This window comes from Myxocyprinus asiaticus, chromosome 29, assembly GCF_019703515.2.
Source record: "Myxocyprinus asiaticus isolate MX2 ecotype Aquarium Trade chromosome 29, UBuf_Myxa_2, whole genome shotgun sequence".
NCBI lineage: Eukaryota > Metazoa > Chordata > Actinopteri > Cypriniformes > Catostomidae > Myxocyprinus > Myxocyprinus asiaticus.
Genome location: NC_059372.1, coordinates 20,538,248 through 20,565,810, shown reverse-complemented (window position 1 = coordinate 20,565,810; position 27,563 = coordinate 20,538,248). Strand labels below are relative to the sequence as shown.

Genomic DNA, 27,563 nt, shown 5'->3' with positions numbered 1-27,563 from the left:
TTAGCCAGTTTAGGATATTGCATTGTGTTGCACGTTTTTACAGAACAGCATTTTATTTAAAAAAATTTTACAATGCAAGTAATGCATTCTAGCACGTAACTTAGTTCAAGTTCACCTCCATTGTCTGTGCAGATTGTAAATTGTAATATTACATATACTGTTGTGAAAATAGTGATTAATCTCATATAAATAGGAAACGTTTGCGGGAGGTAAATATCTGTTTGTAAAGTGGTTAATTTAGCTGTTCATGCGGCTCAATAAACAAATACTGGATTATTGGATAATATAAATCAATTCTTTGTAGATGTTTCTTCTGAAAACAGATTTTTCTTTAGATGTTTCTTCTGTTTGTGTACTGTTAACATCTTGCAGTGTTCTTTTTTCTCGTCATATTTTTGCCAACAGTATGTTTTAATTCATATGTCATGATACATCTTTAAAGTCTCGTCTTCGTTATTGTTGAGAAAAAAAAACAAACAAACCTGTCAACGAACAGTAGTTTGTTAGAAAGATTAACACTGGCCACGGCCCAAAAAATGCTTACAGCTCCTTTAGCCAAAATGTAAAAATTGAGGCATTTCTAAAAATAAAATGACTTTGAATGGTAGGTAAAACTGTAGAAATCCTTCCAATACCATTTTTTTTGTAGAAAGAGTGTTTGTTGTATGACTGAATGGGCCGATAGGATGGCGCTTGTACCTGTCATCTCGGTTGGCAGGCTGCTGTCCCACGGCTCTGTGCTGGGTGGCTGGGCTCTGCTTTGCTGAACTCGTGCCTGACGGAGGGCCGCTGTGTTCTGAAAATAAATAGGATTATCAGTGTGGCAGACACAGTTAAAACTCCATTTTAACTTTCAGTTTAATCTCAAAACACCTTAACAGCTTTTCTGTCACAGCAAAAAAGAAATATCCTGTTATAATCTACTGCTTCCTTACACCAGCAAACAGTGCACAAAAATAATAAAGAGAAAATGTATTTTTCCAGCAGCTCACCCTCCTCAGGCACCACGGTGAGGGTAACAGCACTTCCTGCTTCTTTGATAAGCTGCACAATGTCATTGTGTGACAGCTCAATAATTGACTGGCCATTAACTGCAGAGATGCGGTCACCCACTTTAAGCCGACCGCTGCGGTCCGTGGGACTGCCATCTATGATCCGACCAATCTTATGTGGAATAACTGGGGAGAGAGATCAATTAATATTTAATTTAAACATCTTTGACATACCAAAAGACTAGAAAAGTGCTGAAAGAGTGACAGAGAGAGGCAGAGATAGATAGAGATAGCTGTGGGGGAAAGCTATGATATTCATTTCTAACCTCCCGGTGGAGGCTTGTTTTTAGAGGTGAGGATGACGAATCCGAAGCCCTCGTTGTCTTTGCGCTGCAGGGTGATGTCAAAGGGCTGAGGGTGGGTGTGGCCGGGCACCTCGATGTGGGGTGGTTTGGGCGAGCCGTTTACCAAAGCAGGAGCCGGTGGAGCCTGAGGCTGTGCCCCATAATCTTCCTCTCTATCTGCTTGTCCAATTCAAAAAAGTAAACACAGGTTTATGGTCAGACCAACACTATATGGCCTAAGGTATATGGACACCTGAACACCACACCCATACATGCTTGTTGAACAATTTATTTTACTCTAAAGGCATTGCATGCAAATATTTGAATAGCCAAACCTATTAATTAGAAGGGGGTGTACACATACTTTTGGCAATGTAGTATATGACAAACAATATAGATTTGTATTGGTTGATGAACAATAACAATCAGAGTAATCAGAGAAGTTCACATTTTGGTAGCATAGCTGAAAATGATGCTGCACTAATTGTAATGCGAATGTGGTAATTATTATTGCTTAAAGCAAAAATAAACAAACTCAATATGATGAACAAAAAATCCCAGTGTGCTTTCGCAGCAGTGCAACAGAACAGAAGTGTTGAAAAAATTGCTTAAAAGGATCAAGCCAAATTTTCTAATAGCTTCATAATTGCGATGTTTTTTTCCCAAATAACACAGTTTGTGGTTCCTCGAGACATTTTCTTTTATGGTTACTCAGCGCTTCTAAATCATTGGTTTGTTAGCACATAAAGAGTCTTCTGCTTTGACTGAGAACACTGGCCATTAAATTTTGATTTTGTGGTTATTATTTTATAGCTCCCCTCGCCCTTTCACTCAGAATTAATGGAGCGAAACCCTCAGTTCTCGCTGGGACCTGATCTTTTCCAGACGTCAGTCCTGGATATGAATGAAGCCTCTGGAGGGTGTCTACAGCACTCAGAGCATAAACACAGACCTTTAAACACATACACAACCAAACACAGATGGATAACCACAGGGTTTTTAGCAAGAACAGCACACACCTGGATAAGTGAGCTTTCTGCGCACTGTCAGCATCACCTGCCCATTGCGGGCAGCGTTGGTCATAAGCTCCAGAACTTGTTTGTGTGATTTGCCTTTGACGGGAACACCGTCGATACAGATGAGCTCATCGCCAGCTCGGAGACGGCCATCCTTTTCTGCAGCACCCAGAGGAACGATGGCACCAATATACACCTAAAGAGACAGCAGGGTAAAAGGGTTAAAATATAAAATTTGAAATCATCTGATACTGTGACAGCAGGGTCCAAAATTGTCTGTCTTTCGCAATCATTTAAGAAAAAAAACAACTAAATAATTACATTGTTGTAGAGACCAAAGTATATTTGTAATGCAAAATGCAGTATCATGGATAGTTAGTAATATTTTTATTCAACACGTCAGAGCATGTCAAGACTTACTGGCTGATCTGGCCCTTCTCCGCCCAGGACTCTGAACCCAAATCCAGTCTCCTGGTTCCTCTTGATAAACACATCCAGCTCTTTAGTGTTAGGAGCTGAAGATCACAGAGGAAAATTAGTTGTCAACTAAAACCCAGTGTACAGTGTACTCTTAAAGAGATAGTTCACCCAGAATTTCTCCTCATTTATTCATCTCAGATGTGTATGACTTTCTATCTTCTGCTGAACACAAACAAAGATTTTTAGTAGAATATTTAAGCTCTGTAGGTCCATACAATGCAAGTGAATGGTGACCAGAAAAAAAGGTCCAAAAAGCATATAAAGGCAGCATAAAAATAATCCATATGACTCCAGTGGTTAAATCCATATCTTCAGAAGTGATATGACAGATGTGATTGAGAAAGAGTATTTTTTTTTTACTATAAATGTCAACTTTCACTTCCAAATTCTTCTTTTGTTTTGGGCAATTCACTTGTGCATATTGCCACCTATTGGGCAGGAAAAATGTATAGTAGACATAAATATTAATCTGTTTCTCACCCACACCTATGATATTGCTTCTGAAGATACACATTTAATCCCTGGAATTGTATGGATTATTTTTATTCTGCCTTTATGTGCTTGTTGTAGCTTCAAAGTTCTAGCCACCATTCACTTTCATTGTGTGGACCTACAGAGCTGATATATTCTTCTAAAAATCTTCGTTTGCATTCAGCAGAAGAAAGAAAATCATACACATCTAGGATGGCATTAGGGTGAGTAAATGATGAGAGAATTTTAATTTTTGGGTAAACTATCTCTAAGTCTCAGCTACAATCCAGAATCCATATGCAGAGCTCAACATTAAGGTTATTTTCTGTTGTTCCAGTCAGGCAAATAGTTCAGATTTTTACTTGCCCTGCCATCATTTTCACTGGCCCCACCACAAGAAAGAAAAGACAATTTGTATTTTTAGCAACATTTTTGTGTCTGAAATAAAAAAAAATAATAATAATTTGTCATGTTTTAATTTGCAATAATAGCTGGAAATTTGGCTGATTTTATGCTTCCAAGATTATCAAGTCACTCTCATAATTTCAACAAAAGCTCATCTATGTCAGCCTGCTAGATAACTTAACCATGGTGACATTAAAATAAGAAGAATTTGCAACACCAATGGTCAATTCAACACATACAACCAAAAGTTCAAGGTATAAACATGTACACGATAAATAAACATAAGATGTAGCTACAACATGACGCTTGCCCAATAGAGCAAGTAACAGTTCCACCATCTGGCTAAAAACTTTCTCACACTAGCCTTGGGCCATTAGGCCATCCTTATTGTTGAGCACTGATATAACTGAATTCAACTCACGTTTGCTGTCTAGCATGGCTTTAGACTTGAGGTAGAGCTCAGATGGGTCCAGTTTTGGTGAGTTGGAGCGCATGACATGCGGAGGGAAGGGGAGGGACTGGGGGGCTGGCTCAGCTGCACTGGGAGATTCAGTACTGATGGAGCTGGTGGCAATGTCCTGCTTCTGGGTAATGGGCATTGCAGAAGTGATCTACAACAAACAATCAACAAACATCATACAAACTTCAACATTATAGCACTTCACATTGAAAACTAAAAAAACTACAGTAACATATTGAAGAAAACTATATGACCAAAAGTATGTGTGTATAACATCCAATTCCAAAATCAAGGACATTAATGGAGACTTGATCCTCCATTTGCTGCTATCACAGCTTCCACTTTTTAGCAAAGGCTTTCCACTAGATGTTGGAAGATGGCTGAAGAGATTTTCTCCAATTCAGACACAAAGTCAGGCACTGATGTTGGGTGAAGAGGCCTTGCAAAAAGTTGGTGTTCCAATTCATCCCAAAGGTGTTTAATGTGGTTCAGGTCTGGGCAATGTGCAGGCCAGTCAATTTCTTCACACCAAACTCAGTAAAGCATTTCTTTATGGACCTCGCTTTGTGCACAGTTTCATTAAATAGGGTGTCCACATACTTTTGGTCATGCAAGCTTCTCAGTGTTCTTATATACCCTATGTAGTCACTGCCTTTGGTAACGCAGAGCAATTTCTTTAAGATCAAAGCATGTCCGTGTGTGTGTGGCTCAAGCCGAATATGATGCTTTACAAATGGCTTTGAAATAGTTCATCTTCAGCAGTGGTTCTCAGCTGGTTTTGTTTCAACCTAGATTTTACATTGAACATCAAGTGGTGACCCAACAGTTCCAAGATTGTGTATCATACAAATGTAATGCAATTTACATAAAATGCTGAAATTAATATTGCCATGAACTGCATAGGCCCAATAATATGCATAATTATTAACATGATTAGGACAATAGAAGATGTATATGCATAAACCACAACAAAAATGTGATTTACCAGCCTAAGGGGCTGTTTAGAAGCAGTGCAACGAATTAAACAGACTGCAGGTGATGAGAGACATTTTTTTAAGTTTTAAGTTTTTTTTTTTTTTTTTATATGATGTGGCATCTGTAAAACGTGTCGATCTTGCACAATTCGCAAACAAAAAACAAAAAAAACAGTGAGATGCAGTGCAATGGTCAAAGACATTCATCTGGCACATGCTTACATAGAAAAACAATTAAAAACCAGCACAGGTGAACGCCCCCTTAGTTTTGCAAATGTCATGCAACCTGTCCATGTTGGCATCTGCCTATTTTGGCTAGCTTCTATCAAGTGATAGATGAATTTACACAAAAATACCATAGAGTTTGATTGGACGCACAGCCTTTTGGTATACTCACTATGCACTATTATATGGTTAGCTGGAATTAATTTGCATTTAGCAGTGTTTATTCCTGCTGTCTGCGACCCTATCAGAACATACCTGGCAACCAATTTTAGAGTCGCAATCCACCAGTTGAGAACCACTGATTTACAGTAGAGCCTGTATGAAACTAATCATTTGAGAAACACTTGTTAGAAAAGCCCACTAGGAAGTGCTCCTGAGGGGCCTGTTGACTCAGCAGGGATGTTCCTCTGCAGAGCCTAATGTTTGCCTTGAGGTGATTCACCAATTCCAGCTCTTAAAATAACATTAGAGAATTTGGCACTTGCTCTGTGAATAATGCACGATTGCAACGAACCTGCCTTGCTGGATAACCGAGAATGAAAGCCAGCAAGGCCGATAAATACTTAATCCTGTTTCATCTTCATTTCACACGGCTTCATTTCATCAAACCTCTCTAGTGTGTGTCTGAGTTAAACTCCAAAAGTTTAGTAATTATAGACATTTAGGTTTGAGATCAACTTACAGGTTTGAGAGACTTCACGGGAGAGGTCTGACCTGCAGGCGGAACAGAAAAAAAAGAAAAGAAAAGAGAATTAAAGAAGGGTGAAATGAAAATGAACATGTACAATTAGAGAGGTACATTCCAAGACTAAATACTTGGGCATTAAGCACAAAGGGAGTTTAATGCTTGAGAGAGGCCATAGATATCAATTCATTGCCTAAATTTAAAACCTTTAATAGCAATATCAGGAGATTTGCCAATATTAATCATTTCAACCCTCATCTCCTGGTGGAAATCATTACACAGTGAAATAAATACTTTTAAACCAAAATCCGTCCCTGGAGTTGCATCTGGATCAAGTTTATAGTTCTAATATTATAAAACAAAACTCAACACTGGCCACTAGGTGGCAGTGTACTCCATACTGGGTTTATGTAAAGCGGAGCTATTGATGACATAATCTATACAATGAGTGTAGGACGGCCTATGCTAGGCATAAAGCAATCAATGTTGTGTGTGTGTGTGTGTAATGATGAAACCTCCATGTGAAAGGGATAGTTCACCCAAAAATGAAATTTCTGTCATCATTTATTAACCTCATGTTGTTCCAAAACCATATGACTTTCTTTCCACTGTGGGACACAAAAGGAGATGTTCGGTAGAATGTTCAGTCTCAGTCACCATTCACTTTAGCTTTATGGAAAAAATATGCAATGAAGACAACATTCAGTCTAACATCTTTTATGTCCCACAGAGGATAGAAAATCATATGGGTTTGGAACAACATGAGGTGAATTAATGATGACAGAAATTTCAAGAGGACAATGACTACCTATTGAAGGTTGGTTTGAGCATATTTTGAGTTTGTAACAGTGTTTGTGCACGTCAGAGAAGAAAAGCTGTCTTACGAATCCGCTTGACCTTTGTAACACCAGTCTGACGGGGGTATTGTGACAGCTGATATTTGGAAGTGAATGCAGAACCTGATATTATCGCTTGGGCTACAGACAAACAACAGACCAGATGCAATATAGATCTGTGTGTTTAGCCGCTATGTGCTCGTCGCTGTGCATGCAAATACAGGCTTTTATTCAATACCAAACGCTGTCGGGGGGTTTTATCTACAAGTTCAGGAGATGGTAGAACTGGTGTAACAAATGTTTTTTGGTTACCAGCATGAGCTTCAATTCAGAAGTTCTCTATAGTCTATAACTACATGGACTATTCATAGGCTTCTATAATTATGCCTCAAATTATTGACTGAAGTTGTAGTTACAGTTTTGGAGACAAATGAAAACAGCAAAGATGCAAAACAGGCCTAATTTCTAAAATAATTAAGAACGACATCACTTTATCTCTACTACTTCACAAACTGACTACATCACCTGCTGTAACGACACAGCATGTGTGAATGCTTTTTGCTTCAGGCATTAATGATGTCATAATGATGTATGCTTAGACGATAGTTCTCACTAAAATGTGATTTCTCACTCTCAGGCTCACGCACTATTCCTCTGAACCTCACATAAACACAGCCATCTATTTCACGTTGAGCTCTCTCACCCGCTCTGCTATGTCTCTCACTATCAACTCTCACTTTATCAGCAGATCTTCAGATTATACACCATTTCTCTGTACTAATCTTTAACTGTCACACACTCTAGCACGTACACAAATGTTTCACTACACAATCCATGGCTTTCTCACACAACTTGTTTGACACACCTGCCAGTGGCGAGTGAATTGAAAAAATGTACTGGCAATAAATATTTCTTACTGGCCATGAAACTGTATTCTGCATTATTTTTTATTACAACTGTCTAATTTTCTCCTTATGACAATTGGAATACGTTTTTTTCTTGAATATTAGTGACAAACAGTGCAGGCCAATGTGTCACTCAAAGCTTCATATAAAAGATTAGATTCCGTCTCTCAGAAACAGTATATCGATGGCAAAAACATGAAGACACAGTGATTTTGTTTCCTACTACAGGTCTATTCGTTGTCGTGATGTAATACAAGGAATATTACACATAAGTGTCACCACATGGAATTGTTCTGGAGATAAAACAAACTTTAGGCATCCTAGATTAACTTCTGAGGTAAAAGTTGCAATAAGATGGATGTTTTCTTTAGTAGAAGGTTTGTATGTCTTTGATTTTAATTGCTTGCTTCGCTTACATCAGTGATGGTCAGACTGTGGTTCTTATATTTGGTTTAAACCATATATTACATTGCAGTTCCAATGAAGGCCATTGGCGAGTAAGGGGTCATTCACACCAAGGTGTTTTTGCATCCATCTGTGCGGGTTTTTTGTTGTTGTAAACATGCGCTAAGCAGACGTATTTTAAGAAAAATGTCTATTGTTGCTTTTATAACGCAAGAACACAATTGGTCTGAACAGCCCCTGACTCTTTTATACTTGCCAAGTGTTAATTTTGGACCCGGTCACTCTCTCTCCAGCACTCACCTCCTCTGAGCACCAGCACATTGACCTCACTACCCACGGGCAGGTCTTTGAGGATGTCCACCACCTGTGCGTGACTGAGAGTCTGTACATTCTGCCTGTTAATTTCCTTTATCACATCCCCCTTCAGCAGGCCTCGGCACCACTGTGCATCCAGAATCATCTTCACCTTCTGGCCCAGCGGACAGTCAGCGATGGCAAAGCCAAATCCACTTGGCCCCTTCACCAATGGCACACTGACCAGCTCGGGCTGCAGCAGAGTGGTCTCCCCTGCTTCTGGATAGTGGCCGTAGGGCATGGGAACAGCCGGGTGTCTGCCGTCAGCAGTTATATAATTGAGATCCTGGGGAGAGGGGTTGCCATCTGAATGGATGGGCTGCCCCTCCATTAGTGGCATGGCAGTCACTGTGTCCTCTGTGCCCTCTTCACTGGAATTGGTGTCCTCTGGCAATGGGTATCCACGGCACAAAACCATATCCACATACTGATTTACAGGAATGGACTGGAACATCTGGACTACATCTGCATGGGTCTTTCCCAGCACACATGTGCTATTTATGTCCACAATAACATCACCTAAGGGACAGGAGAAGAAAAATAAATGTCATGATAAAGATCCTATCAGCATTGTTCCAAACTCTAGTGTGCTGCCTACCTAGACAGCACGCACACACATCATAGGCATGCACCTAATTCAAAGGCTGTTCCAAACAGTAGTCAGCAAAATTACAAGATACCTCGTTTGACCAAAATCAAAGGCAACATCACTTTTATCCTCAGTGGTACAGTCCTAGAATGCATTGTGACAAACTTGGTGAAAACGATCATATCATATCATATGGTGAGCGTATTTATTAGATACCAAAAAGTATTGACAGACAATAGTTAAATCAAATTAAAATGTACTATTTTACCCAATATTTGTGTGTGGTATGTATTTCTGTGTTTATTAGATTACTGAGTTTTTAGTTTAGCAACATGCTAACATCAGACTAATTTGAAATTAAATTAGCCTAGTCTGTTGTGCACTTCACGTGAGGAGTGATATTTGTGTGGTGCGCATTAGTGACAGTTAAAGGAGTTGCTTCCTATGTAGAGTGTTTCAAATCAGTCACTTATGAGATTCTATTTTGGTTCAAATCCTGCCTAAGGAGCCGTTCAGACTGAATGCATTCTTGCCCTAAAAAAGCTATACAGAGCGCAACAAATTGTAAGTTATTTTTACCTAGAGATGGCTTCTAAACAACTAAGGTGCTACTGCACGAGATTTAAAAAAAACAGCAAACCGTGCAGTAATGGTCAAAGATGTCCATCTAGTCCATGTTTACCAAAAAACTATTGAAAAACAACACAGACGGATGCAAAAACACATTTGGTGTACAGGACATGTTCTTGTGTTCAAAAATGGCTAGATGCAGCACAGTGTAATACAGAATGTAGGAGTCTCGAAGCGTGTTATTAAAAGTTGAACTACACCTTAATGTAGTGCTCATGGCACAAGATTAATCTGGCACAATGGTTAAACAAGTCCATCTAGCACATTTACATAGACCAATTAAAAAACAGCACAGCTGAATGCGAGAACGTGTCCTGTGTGAATGGCCCCTTAGAGGGCAGCTGCCTACAGTATGTAGACAGTAGACAATAGGCAGCTCATTAATCACCTTAGCCACATTAAATGGTTTTGATTTCAGCAATGAACATCTTGGCTCCTTTTGTAGAGTTTATGGAGGAGTATGTATTAGTATGAGGTGCACTGATAAAGAGGCAACCATTACTTGAGCTAAAGTCAATGATCTGCCTTGTTGGCTTAGTCTATCTAATGACAAGTGTGTCTATTGATCTATGCGCAGTCGTTGGGGGATTCCTGCATCCATTCTACTCTAGGCCAATCAATGGCATCCTTCCAGTCTTTCCTCCCTGCTTGCACTGTTAGCTCAGCAAGTAATCCGATCAATGCAGAGCAGGTCTGCAGGTACAGTACTGATCCATTGGTGGACTGCATCTCATTTCTTTCCAACACAGAGGCTCTTGTTAAAGCAATGGAGTCACATTCTCTTTGAAGTAATTGTTCTATCTGTGTCATCCTGCTATTCATAATATTGGCATAGAACACACATCCTGTCAAAGCACCACATGAGTCATGGTTTATTGTGAGAGAACAACACCAGGAACTCAAAAGGTACAGTTGTTCATGGCAAGTTGTTTCCAGGCTGGGTTAGGTAGGGTTGGCCATCCTGGCCAAGTGGGTTTTTAAACTGGTCTATCATACTGGCCAAGCTGTTTTTAAGCTGGTTTGGATGGTCTCCCAACCTGGCCAAGCTGGTTTTAAGCTGGTTTAGCTGGTCTCCCATCCTGGCCATGCTGGATTTTTAGCTGGGTTGGATGGTGCTCATCCTGGCCAAGCAGGGTTTTAGCTGGTCTATCATCCTGGCCAAGCTATTTTTAAGCTGGTTTGGCTGGTCTCCCAACGTGCCCAAGCTGGTTTTAAGTTGGTTTAGCTGGTCTCCCATCCTGGCCAAGCTGGTTTTTAGCTGGTTTGACTGGTGCCCATCCTGGCCAAGCTGGTTTTTAGCTGATTTCCCATCCTGGCAAGCTGGTTTTTAGCTGGTTTGTCAGGTGCCAATCCTGGCCAAGCTGATTTTTAGCTGGTTTGGCTGCTGCCCGTTCTGACCAAGCTGATTTTTAGATGGTTTGGCTGGTCTCCCATCCTGGCCAAGCTGTTTTTTAGATGGTTTGGCTGGTCTCCCATCCTGGCCAAGTCTCTTATCCTGGCCAAGCTGGTCTTCAGCTGGTTTCTCAGCCTGACATGCTTAAGTCCTTAAAAAAAGCCCTCTAAAACCAGCAAAACAGACCTGCCTGTCCAGCTTGGCCAGGCTGAAAGATCTGCTAAACAACTTAAGCTGGTTTAAGCTGTTTTTCAACACGGTACTATATTAACATATTAATAACATATTAATATGTAAACAGTATATGTCGGTAAACTGAGAATTAAAAATGTCTATAGTTAAAAGATGTTCAACACACTTGTAATGGATTATTTTTTTTTTTATAACAAAATGTAGTGTTGTAATGCCAGATAGAGAGGAAGGGCTCATAAAAAGCCATTTAACCTTTTTTTGATGGTTTGTTGACACAAAATAAGAATTTGCACATTGATGCATTTACCCCTAAGCGTGCATCTATGAGCTGGCTGAAGCATGTGTAGAGCACCAGAATATTTCATTATACCCCAGAATTTATTTTACAATTCTATATACAGACTGAAGTGTCTAGGGAGCTGAAGTATGGAGGTAATGGGTGGTAAGCTCTGTAATTATTTCAGAATGCAACTCTGCAGGAATGCCAGTTCCCCTGATGCTCACTCACTAATTCTAATTTATTGTAGCACCATGTATGCAATCAAGATTTCTGTACTTTTAGAAGATTATTTACTGGTGATCTAGCAGCACGGCAATGCTCCAAGTAATGGAATCTGGCCAAGAAATGCGTCTCACAATGCATCACATATCGTACCAGACTGCAGGGATAAACATGAATGAGCCTGGGTGTTAATGTGGGTAAGGGTACTTAGATCTAATTAATTATGTGACAGCTTGAAGGATAATGCATCGGTATTCATAACATAAGCTCAGGTTGCCTCAGAAGTAAATGAATAGGAGCCAAGTGTATTTTACCTGAAGAGATTTTGTTATCCTGTGCAGCAGGTCCATCTCTTAGGACATTCTTGACCTGCAGGAATTCGTCTGGTCGGTCTCCACCGATGATGGTGAAACCAAAGCCCTGGGGACTCTTTTTAAGGGTTGTGCGCAAGATTGCCCCCTGCAGCTGAGACGGGTCTCGTGTGAATCCCCTCAAACCAGCTTCATCTAAACAAACGGGGGAGTATATTATGTTGATTGAGACACCCAAAATTGTGTGCTTGTGTGAAATTATTGAATGTTAAAGGGATATTTCTCCCAAAAAATTCAACTCTCATAATTTACTCACCCTCATGCCATCCCAGATGTGTATGACTTTCTTTCTACAGCAGAACACAAAGATTTTTAGAAGAATATCTCAGCTCAGTAGATCCATTCAATGTAAGTGGATGGTGATCAACACTTTAAAGCTCCAAAAAGCAAAGACAATCGTAGTAAAAGTAATCTATATGACTCCAGTGGTTAAATTAACTTCTAAATAAAAAAATAAACTTCTAAAGTGAAACTATCACTTTGGGTGAGAAACAGATCAATATTTAAGTCCTTTTCACTATAATTGTTTACTTCCGGTCACTCTCTGACGCGCGTCCAAGAAGGACTCGGTTCACTCCGCCTATCGCGTGACATACACGCTTTGGCATGTTCAGGCGAGAACTGATCTGATACAACTGGGAGTGCAGCTCGATTTTTTTTTACAAGAGAATGCTGTTCACAAGCTTCATTGGTTTTGCTTTCATTTGAAAATGCCAGCGCGCTTATGTTACACGAGAGGCTGCGTGAACTGAGTCCCCTCGCTGATGCGCTCTCCAAAGCTCTCATATCGCTTTAGAAGACATTAATTTAACCACTGGAATTGTATGGATTACTTTTATATGTGCTTTTTAGAGCTTTAAAGTGATGATCACCATCCACTTGCATTGTATGGACCTACAGAGCCGAGATATTCTTCTAAAAAGAAAGTCATACACACCTGGGATGGCAAGAGAGTAAATTATCAAAGAATTTTCATTTTTGGGTGAACTATATAGACGTCGCCTTTGAGAATGCGTGTCAAAGGGAAACAGATCCTGTGACATCACGTGGTGTAACGTGACATAAGGCTGTACAGGAGAGACATGATCAGTAGAGGGCAGTCGTGTTTCATTCTTTGAACCAACACTGATTGCTAACCGTTTAGTCAGTGAGTTCATTTATCATAAGGGACCACCTTAGCCAGTTTAAAAAAAAATGCACAGCAAGCAATGTTGATCAGCAATGGCAATAAACTACTGTTGACTTCATATCACTGACTATGAGTATAAAAGCATGAAATTGTTGCACGCTTAATTTTGATATATACTATTTCCTTAGGCTATACTAATTTTTCACTGGTCCTTTCTCATGCCTAAGCCGATGCATGGCTTGTGCTTGGCTGGGGATCTGTGAATCTCTCTCGCAACCACAATGCAGCAGGCAGCGGCAAAGCACAAAAAACGTGGACAAGCCATTTTTATAGTGTGTATATACTGTGCACATGCTGATAAACCACTAATGATTCACTTACTAAAAGCAATTTTATTTGGTATGCACATTCTGATTATATCGATGCTTAAATATGTGCATAACATAACACTTTTTATTATGCTCCGGTTTATGGAGTTCAAAGGACATTCTAAAACGCTTAACGTGTCTTTATTGCTACTCAAAACAATGACCAGGAAGAAAACACATTTTATCACACTTTCCTTTTGTGGCGAGGAGGAGGGCGGGGCCGGGCCGTGATGATGCACGCCCGGCCCCTAATCAGGCTAATCAAACCGACGAGAGGGATAAAGGCCGCCAGAGGCGGCAGCTCGAGAGAGAGAGAGAGTTACAGGCAGCTGCCCTGTTTACGTTTGTGTTTATGTTTGTGTATTTTGTTTAATTAATTATTACTTTGATGCTTCGTCCGATTTTCGCCTCCTCCTTTCCCTTTTACCCCGTTACACCTTTGTCTTATTCACTACTTAAAAACGTCAACAGCTCATAATCTAAACACAAAGCACATTGTATTGGGTCAAGATTTTTCCATAGAAAACCGTTAAAAATAAAAAAACTTAACATCAGTGGCCTTGGTTGAAATAAGAAAACTGACAACAAACGAATGGGTGACCCAATTAAATTCAAAGCGTGGAGTTTCAGTGAGGTTTTTTTCTCTGAAGAGAAACCAAGCCACATCAAGTGTTTTCCTTGTGCACTTCTAGGAATGACTGGCTTAACGTAAAAATATTTCTTACCGTGTTGTTTTTTTTTAGCAGTAGATTGTGTTTGTGACAAGCAGGGGCGCAAAGACGCATGGGCTTATACGGGCTGAAGCACAGGGCCCTACAACTCCCGTGGGGCGCAGCGAGAGGAGCGTGTTCATTCCAATGTCGTATTGACTTAATAGGAAATCATTGTCATAATTTCAGTGAGTAAACATTGGTCATTCAATCACCAATTTTATATCTGAAATCTGCTTGTACATCCCTACAACGCAAATGTCCTACACTTGTATTTATTTAAAGTCGGGAATTTTTCCTGTTTCTTGAAAGCCCGAGCAAGTTATGTATATCTACTCTATATCACACAGTATCCACCTCTAACAAACTTCATCAGCGAACAGATCAGCTGAATGTAAACAAGTTCACTGAAACTGAGGAAAGATACAAACAGACATTTTCAGACTTATTGTGATCATCGAAGTGTTTGTTCAGAGTTACTTGTTTTATGTTTTTATCAAAAAGTGCCTTTTTCTCGCGGTCACTTGAATAAGAGTATGTGCTCTCTCTCCCTCTATCACACGCACAGCGGGCGCTGAGATTGAGGGAGACAAGCAAAGCAAAGCTGGTTAAAATTAAACTGATAGGGGTTCGACTGGAGGACAAAGAATTAAACTGACTACAGAGAACACTTAATTTAAGGAGATTTAGACTTTTTTAAAGTCCCTTTCAGGGGTAAGGACTTATTGTCACCCTAAACTAGCAGATATTACTTTTCCTACTTACATTACAGCTTGTGGACAGTTTTCCTGTTTCCTTTGGTGATTTTTGTGCTGCATTGACAGACTGAACACTGGGGCAGGTGAATGCTTTGATATCGCGATCCGCATTTACAGTTGGAAAATTGGTAATATATGTACCATTTTTAAAGAAAACATGAGTGAGCAGGCAAAACACATTTATTTTATTTCTTATGGGATTCATATTCAACTGTAGGTTATAACAGAATAGCACAATCATAAAACAAAACATAGCAACAAAGAAAAAAATGAAATGACCCCTGTTCAGAAGTCTGCATACCCTTAGTTCTTAATACTGTGTATTGCCCCCTTTAGCATCAATGACAGCGTGCAGTCTTTAGTAATAGTTGTCTATAAGGCCCCAAATTCTTGCAGGTGGTATAGCTGCCCATTCGTCTTGACAAAATGCCTCCAGGTCATGCAAAGTCTTTGGTCGTCTTGCATGAACCGCACGTTTGAGATCTCCCCAGAGTGGCTCGATAATATTAAGGTCAGGAGACTGTGATGGCCACTCCAGAACCTTCACCTTTTTCTGCTGTAACCACTGGAGGGTCAACTTGGACCTTGTGCTTAAGGTCATTGTCATGCTGGAAAGTCCAAGAGCGTCCCATGCGCAGCTTTCATGCAGAAGCAAATTGTCTGCCAGTATTTTCTGATAACATGCTGCATTCATCTTGCCATCAATTTTCACAAGATTCCCTGTGCCTTTAGAGCTCACACACCCCCAAAACATCAGTGAGCCACCACCATGCTTCACAGTGGGGATGGTATTCTTTTCACTATAGGCCTTGTTGACCCCTCTAAAAACATAGCGCTTATGGTTGTGACCATAAAGCTCTATTTTGGTCTTGTCACTCCAAATTACAGTGTGCCAGAAGCTGTGAGGCGTGTCAAGGTGTTGTCGGGCATATTGTAAACGGGCTTTTTGTGGCATTGGTGCAGTAAAGGCTTCTTTCTGGCAACTTGACCATGCAGCTCATTTTTGTTCAAGTATCCTCGTATTGTGCTCCTTGAAACAACCACCGTCTTTTTCCAGAGCAGCCTGTATTTCTCCTGAGGTTACCTGTGGGTTTTTCTTAGTATCCCAGACAATTCTTCTGGCAGTTGTGGCTGAAATCTTTCTTGGTCTACCTGACCTTAGCTTGGTATCAAGAGATCCCCGAATTTTCCACTTCTTAATAAGTGATTGAACAGTACTGATTGGCATTTTCAAGGCTTTGGATATCTTCTTATATCCTTTTCCATCTTTATATAGGTGATTTCTGTTATCATTATAATTTAAAAAGGAGCCAAACAACTATGTGATTATAAATGGCTTCATATGATCACTATCCTTAAATAAAAGACAGTTTTTTTGCATGATCAGTAATATTTTCAAAATCAATGCCAAAATTTCACAATTTCTGCCAGGGTATGCAAACTTTTGAGCACAACTGTATCTTCTCCCTTGTAATGAATATTATCCATAACAAGCAAATGAAACATTAAACATGATTGTCACTAGAGGGCAAAATGTAACTGTCGTATCCACAGGTCGGAGATGGTGAAACGGGGCTGTTTTCACCTGTCAGTTATTGACGCTCTATGAGAGTTTGGACAAACTAAGATGGCCGCTTGAATATTTCCATTGGCTTCACCTCCTGCTGGCAGTTTAACATTGCATCAGTGATCCAGTTCTATTTATATATCAGTGGTTTAAACGCTTTCAGCGGGAGATGCGGTTGTTCACATGGAGACAGTGCGCAACCATTAAAGGTGTCCGTGTAGTGTTTGTTCAATGCACAGCAGTTCCCCCCTTAACAACAACTTCAAGGGGGCCTCAGCAGACCAACAATCCCATGGGCCCAGAGGTACCTTAACTTCCAAAACTTTTCAAGTCATTGCTGCATGACATTGTCGGTGCGGACTGCTGGTGTATTTGATTCAAGCGGTCCAGACGTTTCTATTTTATTTTGCTTTGAAAAGTCTTTTTAGAAGTGAAAAAAAAAACAAAAAAACATAGCCTACACATGGAAAAATGGTTGCTATATTAATTTAAAAGTCTAAAATACAAAGCACTTTTGAAAACTTTATGAACATTTCTGGGTTATAATTTGCCTAGGTTAAATTGATATGTACAGTTAAAGTCAGAATTTTATATACACTTAGGTTGAAGTCATTAAAACTAATTTTTTAACCAATCTACAGATTTAATATTAGCAAAGTCATTAACAGTTGTTTACAGATAGATTGTTTCACTTTTAATTGACTATATCACAATTCCATTAGGTCAGAAATTAACATATATGCTAAGTTAACTGTGCCTTTAAGCAGCTTTAAGCAGAAAATGATGTCAAGCCATTAGGCAATTAGCTTCTGATAGGCTAATTGGCTAATTGGAGTCAATTGGAAGTGTACCTGTGGATATATTTTAAGGCATACTTTCAAACTCAGTGCATCTTTGCTTGACATCATGGGAAAATCAAAAGAAATCAGCCAAGACCTCAGAAAAAAACACTGTGGACCTCCACAAGTCTGGTTCATCCTTGGGAGCAATTTCCAAATGCCTGAAGGTACCATGTTCATCTGTACAAACAATTATGCAAGTATGCAAGTATAAACACCATGGGACCATGCAGCCATCATACTGCTCCTAGAGATAAGCGTAGTTTGATGCGAAATGTGCAAATCAATCCCAGAACAACAGCAAAGGACCTTGTGAAGATGCTAGAGGAAACAGGTGGACAAGTATCTATATCAACAGTGAAAACGAGTCCTATATCAACATAACCTGAAAGGCTGCTCAGCAAGGAAGAAGCCACTGCTCCAAAACTACTATAAAAAAAGCCAGACTACAGTTTGCAAGTGCACATGGGGACAAAGATCCTACTTTTTGGAGAAATGTCTTCTGGTCTAATGAAACAAAAATTGAACTGTTTGGCCATAATGACCATCGTTATATTTGGAGGAAAAAGGGTGAGGCTTGCAAGGCAAAGAACACCATCCCAACTGTGAAGCATGGCGGTGGCAGCATCATGCTGTGGGGGGTGCTTTGCTGCAGGTGGGACTGGTGCACTTCACAAAATAGATGGCATCATGAGGAAGGAAAATTATGTGGATATACTGTATTGAAGCAACATCTCAAGACATCAGCCAGGAAGTTAAAGCTTGGTCGCAAATGGGTCTTCCAAATGGACAATGACCCCAAGCATACCTCCAAAGCTGTGGCAAAATGGCTTTAGGACAACAAAGTCAAGGTACTGGAGACATCAATCCGATAGAAAATTTGTGGGCAGAACTGAAAAAGCCTACAAAACTGGCTCAGTTACAGCAGTTCTGTCAGGAAGAATGGGCCAAAATTCCATCAATTTATTGTGAGAAGCTTGTGGAAGGCTACCCAACACATTTGACCCAAGTTAAACAATTTAAAGGCAATGCTACCAAATAATAACAAAGTGTATATAAACTTCTTACCCACTGGGAATGTGATAAAATAAATAAAAGCTGAAATAAATCATTCTCTCTACTATTATCCTGACATTTCACATTCTTAAAATAAAGTAGTGATCCTAACTGACCTAAGACAGGCAATGTTTTATATGATTAAATGTCAGTACTTGTGAAAAACTGAGTTTAATGTATTTATTGTCATAAACCAAAGTTAAATCTTAAATGCATTATATATATATATATATATATATATATATATATATATATATATATATATATATATATATATATATATATATATATAGATAGATACACACACACACAGTGCATCCGAAAAGTATTCACAGCGCTTCACTTTTTCCACATTTTGTTATGTTACAGCCTTATTCCAAAATGGATTAAATTCATTATTTTCCTCAAAATTCTACAAACAATACCCCATAATGACAATGTGAAAGAAGTTTGTTTGAAATCTTTGCAAATTTATTAAAAATAAAAAACGAAAATAATCACATGTACATAAGTATTCACAGCCTTTGCTCAATACTTTGTTGAAGCACCTTTGGCACCAATTACAGCCTCAAGTCTTTTTAAGTATGATGCTACAAGCTTGGCACACCTATTTTTGGGCAGTCTCTCCCATTCTTCTTTGCAGGACCTCTCAAGCTCCATCCGGTTGGATGGGGAGCATCAGTGCACAGCCATTTTCAGATCTCTCCAGAGATGTTCAGTCGGGTTCAAGTCTGGGCTCTGGCTGGGCCACTCAAGGACATTCACAGAGTTGTCCCGTAGCCACTCCTTTGTTATCTTGGCTGTGTGCTTAGGGTCATTGTCCTGTTGGAAGATGAACCTTCACCCCAGTCTGAGGTCCAGAGCGCTCTGGAGCAGGTTTTCATCAAGGATGTCTCTGTACATTGCTGCATTCATCTTTCCCTCGATCCTGACTAGTCTCCCAGTTACTGCCGCTGAAAAACATCCCCACAGCATGATGCTGCCACCACCATGCTTCACTGTAGGGATGGTATTGGCCAGGTGATGAATGGTGCCTGGTTTCCTCCAGACATGACGCTTGCCATTCAAGCCAAAGAGTTCAATCTTTGTTTCTCATGGCCTGAGAGTCCTTCAGGTGCCTTTTGGCAAACTCCAGGCAGGCTGTCATGTGCCTTTTACTGAGGAGTGGCTTCCGTCGGGCCACTCTACCATACAGGCCTGATTGGTGGAGTTCTGCAGAGATAGTTGTTCTTCTGGAAGGTTCTTCTCTCTCCATAGAGAAATGCTGGAGCTCTGTCAGGGTAACCATCGGGTTCTTGGTCACCTCCCTGACTAAGGCCCTTCTCCCCCGATCACTCAGTTTGGCCAGGTGGCCAGCTCTAGGAAGAGTCCTGGTGGTTCCAAACTTCTTCCATTTACGGATGATGGAGGCCACTGTGCTCATTGGGACCTTCAATGCTGCAGAAATTTTTCTGTAACCTTCCCCAGATCTGTGCCTCGATACAATCCTGTCTCAGAGGTCTACAGACAATTTCTTGGACTTCATGGATTGGTTTGTGCTCTGACATGCACTGTTAACTGTGGGACCTTATATAGACAGGTGTGTGCCTTTCTAAATCATGTCCAATCAACTAAATTTACCACAAGTGGACTCCAATCAAGTTGTAGAAACATCTCAAGGATGATCAGTGGAAACATGATGCACCTGAGCTAAATTTTGAGTGTCATGGCAAAGGCTGTGAATACTTATGTACATATGATTTTTTTCGTTTTTTTATTTTTAATAAATTTGCAAAGATTTCAAACAAACTTCTTTCACATTGTCATCATGGGGTATTGTTTGTAGAATTTTGAGGAAAATAATGAATTTAATCCATTTTGGAATAAGGCTGTAACATAACAAAATGTGGAAAAAGTGAAGCGCTGTGAATACTTTCCGGATGCACTGTATATATATATATATATAGTTTTTTTTTAAACACACATTGCTGTAGGCATAAAGTGTTACTTTTTATAGTAGTTGTTCTCTGCCAAAAATGGATTACTTATAGCTCAAATTCTTAAAAAAAGAACATTAGCTTCAAACTGCCCCATTCATGATTCTTTTGTTTCACATGTAACATGTCTCTCCTTTGTGGGAGTCAGCTAGAAATTGGGGGAGGGAAGGACAATAATTTTTCAAGGTAGGCCTAAATGTTATAAAGAAAGTGATCACAGGGGGCCTGGGTAGCTCAGCGAGTATTGACGCTGACTACCACCCCTGGAGACGCGAGTTCAAATCCAGGGTGTGCTGAGTAATTCCAGCCAAGTCTCCTAAGCAACCAATAGGTCCGGGAGGGTAGTGTCACATGGAGTGACCTCCTCGTGGTTGCGATTAAGTGGTTCTCGCTCTCAATGGGGTGCGTGGTAAGTTGTGCGTGGAGTAGCATGAGCCTCCACATGCTGTGAGTCTCCACGGTGTCATGCACAGCGAGCCACGTGACAAGAGGCGCGGACTGACTGTCTCAGAAGTGGAGGCAACTGAGACTTGTCCTCCACCACCCAGATTGAGGTGAGTAACCGTGCCACCACGAGGACCTAGTAAGTAGTGGGAATTGGGCGTTCCAAAAAAATTGGGTAGAATTTTGATGTGAACATTAACTGAAGCTCCTGATCCGTATCTGCATGATTTTATGCACTGCACTGCTGCCACACGATTGGCCAATTAGATAATTGCATGGATGATTGTTGGTGCCAGATGGGCTGGTATGAGTATTTCTGTAACTGATCTCCTGGGATTTTCACACACAACAGTCTCTAGAATTTACTCTGAATGGTGCCAAAAACAACAAAAAAAAAACACCCAGTGAGTGGCAGTTCTGTGGATGGAAATGCCTTGTTGATGATAGAGGTCAACAGAGAATGGTCAGACTGGTTCAAACTGACAAAGTCTCCGGTCACTCAGATAACCACTCTGTACAATTGTGATGAGAAGAATAGCATCTCAGATGCGGGTTCGAGCTATTTTGGCGGCATAAGGGGGACCTACACAATATTAGACAGGTGGTTTTAATGTTGTGGCTGATCAGTGTACATGACAAAGTTAATTAATCTATTTATTTTAATTAGATCAGAGAACGTTGATAGAAGGGGATTTTTTAATTATACAATTATTTTATGAAAATTTAATTCTTTATTTTATAATGCAAATAGCTCCATATGTCATATATCAAGTTACAATGTGCCCCTCACCTGTTACAACGTGTCCCACCTATGGGGCACGTTGTAACATTTCACACTCCTTCTTTCCAGGTAGATGGCAAAAAAAGTATATGCTGTATACATGAAACAAGACCATATATTTGTACCAGACATGTGTAAAATTAATGTGAAAAAAGATAAATACTTTAACCCCCAATACTTTGAACCCCAAGTACATTTACACACTTAAGAAAACCAAAAAGTGTTAGTTGGTGCCCCGCTCTCCCCTGTAATTGTAAGAATTGTAGAAATATTAGTAGTTAATGCTTTTAATGATTTAAGTGCTATCATAAAGGGGGAGCTTTTCTATTATTATTATTTGTATTATTATTAATAATTTTGTACAAAACAGCATAAAATGTTTTTCTGCATATATATTTTTTTCCATTTCCTCTGGCATTTTCCCCCTTCATTCACAAGTGGCACGTTATGGGAAATACCTGAAAAATATTTGATAATTTGACATAGGATTTTGTGTAATGGACTAAAACAATGCCCAACAAGAAACAAATTTCTCTCACTCCACTTGTCACCAGGGACGCTTTAAGATAAAATCCAGACAAATTTATTTCCACCAAACTCATCTCAGTGCTGGCTCATTCAGAGTTTGATTGGATTATTATTGATTTGAATGTGAATGGATATAATTAAAAAAGGAACTCTACAAACTTGTGATAAACTCGTTTTCAATGCTACCATAATCTATAGCCCATGATTTAATCCAAGAATTGCACTATTTATTTATTTATTTTTATTTATTATTTATTTATTTTTTATATTCTTCCCTTTTTCTCCCTAATTTGGAATGCCCATTTCCCAATGCACTCTAAGTCCTCGTGGTGGCGGTGGTGACTCGCCTCTATCCGGGTGGCGGAGCACGAATCTCAGCTGCCTCCGCTTCTGAGACCATCAACCTGCAATTGCACCATTTATTAAATAATTTTACATTTTACAACAAATATTAAATAAAGACGTTCTCCGCATCCATGATCGCACGGACGCAGTGATTCATTTAAGCGATGGAAGATAAATTAGTCCACAGCCACTGATCTAGAGTCAGCCTTTCACTTCTCACTACTTATTATAGTTTGAATTTGAGGTGAGGAAGCTTATCCTAGACCAGAAGTTACAAGCCAGTGTTTGTCCTTTTACTAATTCGTACAACATATCAACCAGGTTTAAAATTAATCACTATAAAATATTTAATTCCAATCAAACAAGCAACAAGCAACATAACACAAGTTACAGTGTCGGACATGCCTGGTGGAAAAAATAATAAAATAAATATTTGAAATATCCCAAATATTTTAACACAGGTTTACTTTGACAAGCACAACAAAAAAAGTTAATATTTGCATAAAAAGAAATATCGATGTCCTCCATTTCAAAATACATTGGCTATATCTTTTACATGTAGTTTGCTCGGATTTTCAGAAATAATTCACTGCCCGAGAGGTCTCCGACACAATAATAATAATCTGTTCTACAATATGATCATAGACAGCTGATCCTCCACACGCATGATTACTGTAGCTGCCAAGCGCCTCTTTTATTCATGTTTGCTACAATAACTAGTTCTGCCATCCAGGTTAAAACAGTGCACATGAGACAAACAGTTGTAGAAATGTAAATAATATTGCATGCTTTTTCTTCACGAATAGCATACATATCTTCCGCTCTGCAAACAGTCGTTTTAACATTGCAACTCTTTATTTTATAATGCAAATACTGTAGTTCCAAAAGTTGAACATCTGTTGCCTATTATTACCCAAGGAAATGAGGGTATGGGAGTAAGACGCAATCAAACGTCACCAAATGCTCCACCAGTTTTCACAAATCAGGCTCTATCTGTCCGAATCATAAACCCAGACTGTGTTCATTGGAAATAGCATTACAAGTTATGTGTGCTAAACACTTGGATCCCATTTGCCATAAGCACTCTACACTGACAATGCCATGCAGCAATGACGTGCAGCAATGACCATGTTTTGACCAAAGAACTGCACTATTTAATATATGTTGTAAAATTTTAAATTATTTCATAAATGAAGGCATTCTCTGGGTCAGAAATCACATGGACACCGCACTTGGCCGAAACCATTAATGGAAGATCAATTCGTCCATAGTCACTGAGAGTGAGCCAGTGTTTTCCCAGAATGACAATCAAAATTATGTATCAATTCACACATCATGCCCATCACCCTTGACCAGCCACACGCTCTGCCTATTTGTGAGCCATAAAACAAATCAACAATGTTTGAATTTAATCACTTTAAAATATTTAATTCCAAGCAAAAATATTTGAAAATCAAAATAATAGCATTCAAAACTTTGTGCTTAACATATTAAGTGAGGGAATTAAATATATGCTACTCCCATAAAGAATTGTGAATGATTTAGGCAAATCAAAATCCAGAGGTTCTCAAAATCTAATAATCCAACAACCCTCAAAGAAATCAGGGAAGAGTCTGTGTTTTATAATCAACTATCCATAATATTTTTTTACATTACACCAAACATTTTTATTTATGAAATAAGACAAGCATTTACAAATGCTCTTTGCAGTGAAACTAACAATGCATATCCATATTAAACATGATTTAAAAACAACAATGCATTTGCTCTACACAGAGAAATTTTTATAATCTTTTAAAGTAACCTAATACAATTTTTCTTGAACTCATGGCCTCCCTGCAATAAACGCGTATAGCAGCCCACACTTTGGAAACACACGTATTAGAATCAGTCTCACTTTCAGTCACCTTTGCAGTCCAGTGTTTCTTAACAGAGCTAAATGTAGCCTTTATATTTAATATTTTCTAATACCTTTCTAATAAGGTAATACATTAAAATGCGCATGAGATATATGACGCATCCACAAAAGATGCAGCAGGCGACCTGTCACTAACTAGACAGAGGGGCGTGAGCAGTCATGCATTCATGCGCCACGTGGTGGATATTGTGAGAAGTACAACACATGTATTTTAATTCTAAGAAGCCCATCTGCGGTATGTTGAGTGATTTCACATGATGGATTGCCTGATGGCGCATGAAAAAATGCATGTTTTCAAAGGCCGCATCTGTACATTTAAAATACTTTCACCTATCCCAGTTTCAAATACTGAGAAAATGTAAGCCACTCGCATGTTAATCTTCCTGCAAACTGCAAACACTGTGGCACATTTAAAACATTGCTTTGTTTGTTTGAGCATCCTGACCAGCCTAACACTGCCACATTGACTGCCAATGGCATGAGTTTGAGGTGGGACAATCCGTTTGTACAACCAATGGCAGATGGGGGGAGTGTTTGGGAAAGCTGTTTGAAAATATTATTTTGCAATTATGCTTTGTGATACTAGTGGCAGAGAATTTACACTTTAATAATATACTTTACTATTGATATAGATGTGAAGTTGTGTCAAAATGAGTTAAGTTTCCTTTTAATTTTATTAATGCACTGCTGAAACCATAATAAAAACAGACTTGGAATAAAACAGAGTTGAGACTGTGGGACAGAGAAAACTACAAAAAAGAATGACTCAGAAAGCAGTCTCAGTAGGATGCCTGGATTCCATTAGTCATTTATATACAATAATGCAAGACACACACACACACACACACACACACACACACAGACAGACAGATATATATATATATATATATATATATATTATATATGAGAGAGAGAGAGAGAGAGAGAGAGAGAGAGAGTAAAACATGTATTACTAAATGAGCAAATGATTGTGGGATTGGATCCACATACACTTCAATTAATCATCACAGTCCATTCATTACTCTCTGCTTAAATTACAATTCGCCATTTACAACCACACCAGCATATTTATGAGAGCGTTCTGGTTAAGAGCTCTGTTAATTAATAAACACTACATAAATGCCCTAGCAACATTTGGTGACAACATTTTCATCTGATAAAATGTTCCCTGATGAGGCAATAATGATCCCATTTTTTTCATAAACTAATTTGTGGGGTTAGCGAGCACATCCAGATCAAATTTACAAGCTGTATAAATTATGTTGCCATGGTGACCCCTCCATGTTGAACCGCTATAAATAAACTTTAAATACTGCACTAAAATAAACAATTTTTTTTAAGAATGCTACATAGAACTAGCAGGAATTAAATTTTTCGGCCATTCTATGTCATTCTATGTTTTACACATGCAGTGTAAAAAATATTGGATACCTGATAATTATTGGAAGGACATCACAAATTGAGGAGATGTGATTACATGTCAGAGATCTCAGGTAGTTTATAAGGGTTTGAGTGCATATCGATTTTATAGTAACCTTTTAATATGAAAAATACAACATTTCTCTGTCCACCTGTTCTAATTTATCTAAATGTGGATATACCATAAACTATTATAAACAGCTACATTTTAACTACTATTTTTTCTGTTTTTTGTTGTGTTTTGCATTTTTAGAATTTTATAAAACAATATAGCTTTATTTATACATCGTTTTTCCCACAATGTCCCTATAGGGAGGTTTGTCAGATTTATCTAACATTTCTGTACAATTTTGTCAACAAATTATAGTTAATCCTTTAAGCTCAGATTATGTTTTTAAAGATTTCCTGTTTCAGTAGCATACCCAAACTTAAAGGCTTATAACTCATCCAAAATAAATAAATAAATAGATAAAATAAAAATTAACAAAAAAAATAAATAAATAAAAAATAACAAGGAGGGTCAAGTGTTTGGTATAAATTTAAAGAAAACTGATTTTTTTTTTCTTCTATATAGATTATGATAAATTCTGAGACTCAGCCTAAGAAACTGCTGAAAAACCACATAAAAAACTTGGACAAAAATTTTACATTATATACCTCAGGGTGTAATAAGGTGGCTCCAAAAAACTGCTTTTGTTTTGTACCTAATCATGTCACCTGTAACTGAGTAAAATTTTGTGTTGATATGACAAAAGCAATCAAAAGTTATAGCATTACAAAAATAATTTATCCTAGTGTCCAAAAACATCTCCAAGTGTCCAAAAGCCTCTCCAAACAAATAAAAACATTATAATTGTACATAAGAACAAATTACACACACAAACACAATGACTAAGGTTTGCATAGCATGCAGACATGATTTTAGTAATGAGATTTCACAGAATGAGTTTCATTCTGTGTCATTCGAGTCATCATTGAGTCTGTGTCATGTACTTGGCGCCATCTCCTGGTGGCAATACGTAATTAAGTTGATTGATCACATGACTCTCTGCCCAAATTTGGAGGACTTTCAACACAGGTTGGAACAATCTGAACCCAAACAGATTGGTTTAGCATTCCATGATGCTACAGCATTTCCGATGAAGTCATCTGATCCAGGAAAGCTAATGTGTTTGTAGCCAGCTGTGTGCATATTGTGCTTCGTGTGGGTTATCTAACGATTTATGCATCCGATTACTTTGTGTGTGGGCTCGTTTTAAAGATACTCACCTCCTTTAAGTAAATGTATGTGATATTTTATATTCTGTTTATTTTTTATGAAGTTATAAGCAAAAACACTGCATATGAGCAACACCTGTTCATATGAAACATGTATGTCAAAGACATACACCAATCAGCCACAACATTAAAACCACCTGCCTAAATATTGTGTAGATCCCCCTCGTGCTACCAAAACCCACACTCAGAATAGCATTCTGAGATGCTATTCTTCTCAC

The 27,563-nt window shown here is 38.9% G+C and overlaps 1 protein-coding gene across 4 annotated transcripts in view; it reads right to left on the bottom strand.

The window, feature by feature from the left end:
- LOC127419593 (membrane-associated guanylate kinase, WW and PDZ domain-containing protein 3-like) overlaps nt 1-27,563 on the bottom strand; it is a 267,603-nt gene that overhangs the window by 18,250 nt on the left and 221,790 nt on the right. For 3 of the 4 annotated variants that reach the window (XM_051661105.1, XM_051661107.1, XM_051661108.1), the window contains 9 exons: nt 12,173-12,364; nt 8,499-9,071; nt 6,050-6,081; nt 4,130-4,319; nt 2,773-2,867; nt 2,356-2,548; nt 1,319-1,513; nt 993-1,178; nt 700-796 (listed from right to left, as the gene is read on the bottom strand). In XM_051661105.1, the coding sequence (XP_051517065.1) occupies nt 700-796; nt 993-1,178; nt 1,319-1,513; nt 2,356-2,548; nt 2,773-2,867; nt 4,130-4,319; nt 6,050-6,081; nt 8,499-9,071; nt 12,173-12,364 (1,753 nt within the window). The remainder of the gene's footprint in view (nt 1-699; nt 797-992; nt 1,179-1,318; nt 1,514-2,355; nt 2,549-2,772; nt 2,868-4,129; nt 4,320-6,049; nt 6,082-8,498; nt 9,072-12,172; nt 12,365-27,563) is intronic. The other variant, XM_051661106.1, reaches the window with a different exon arrangement.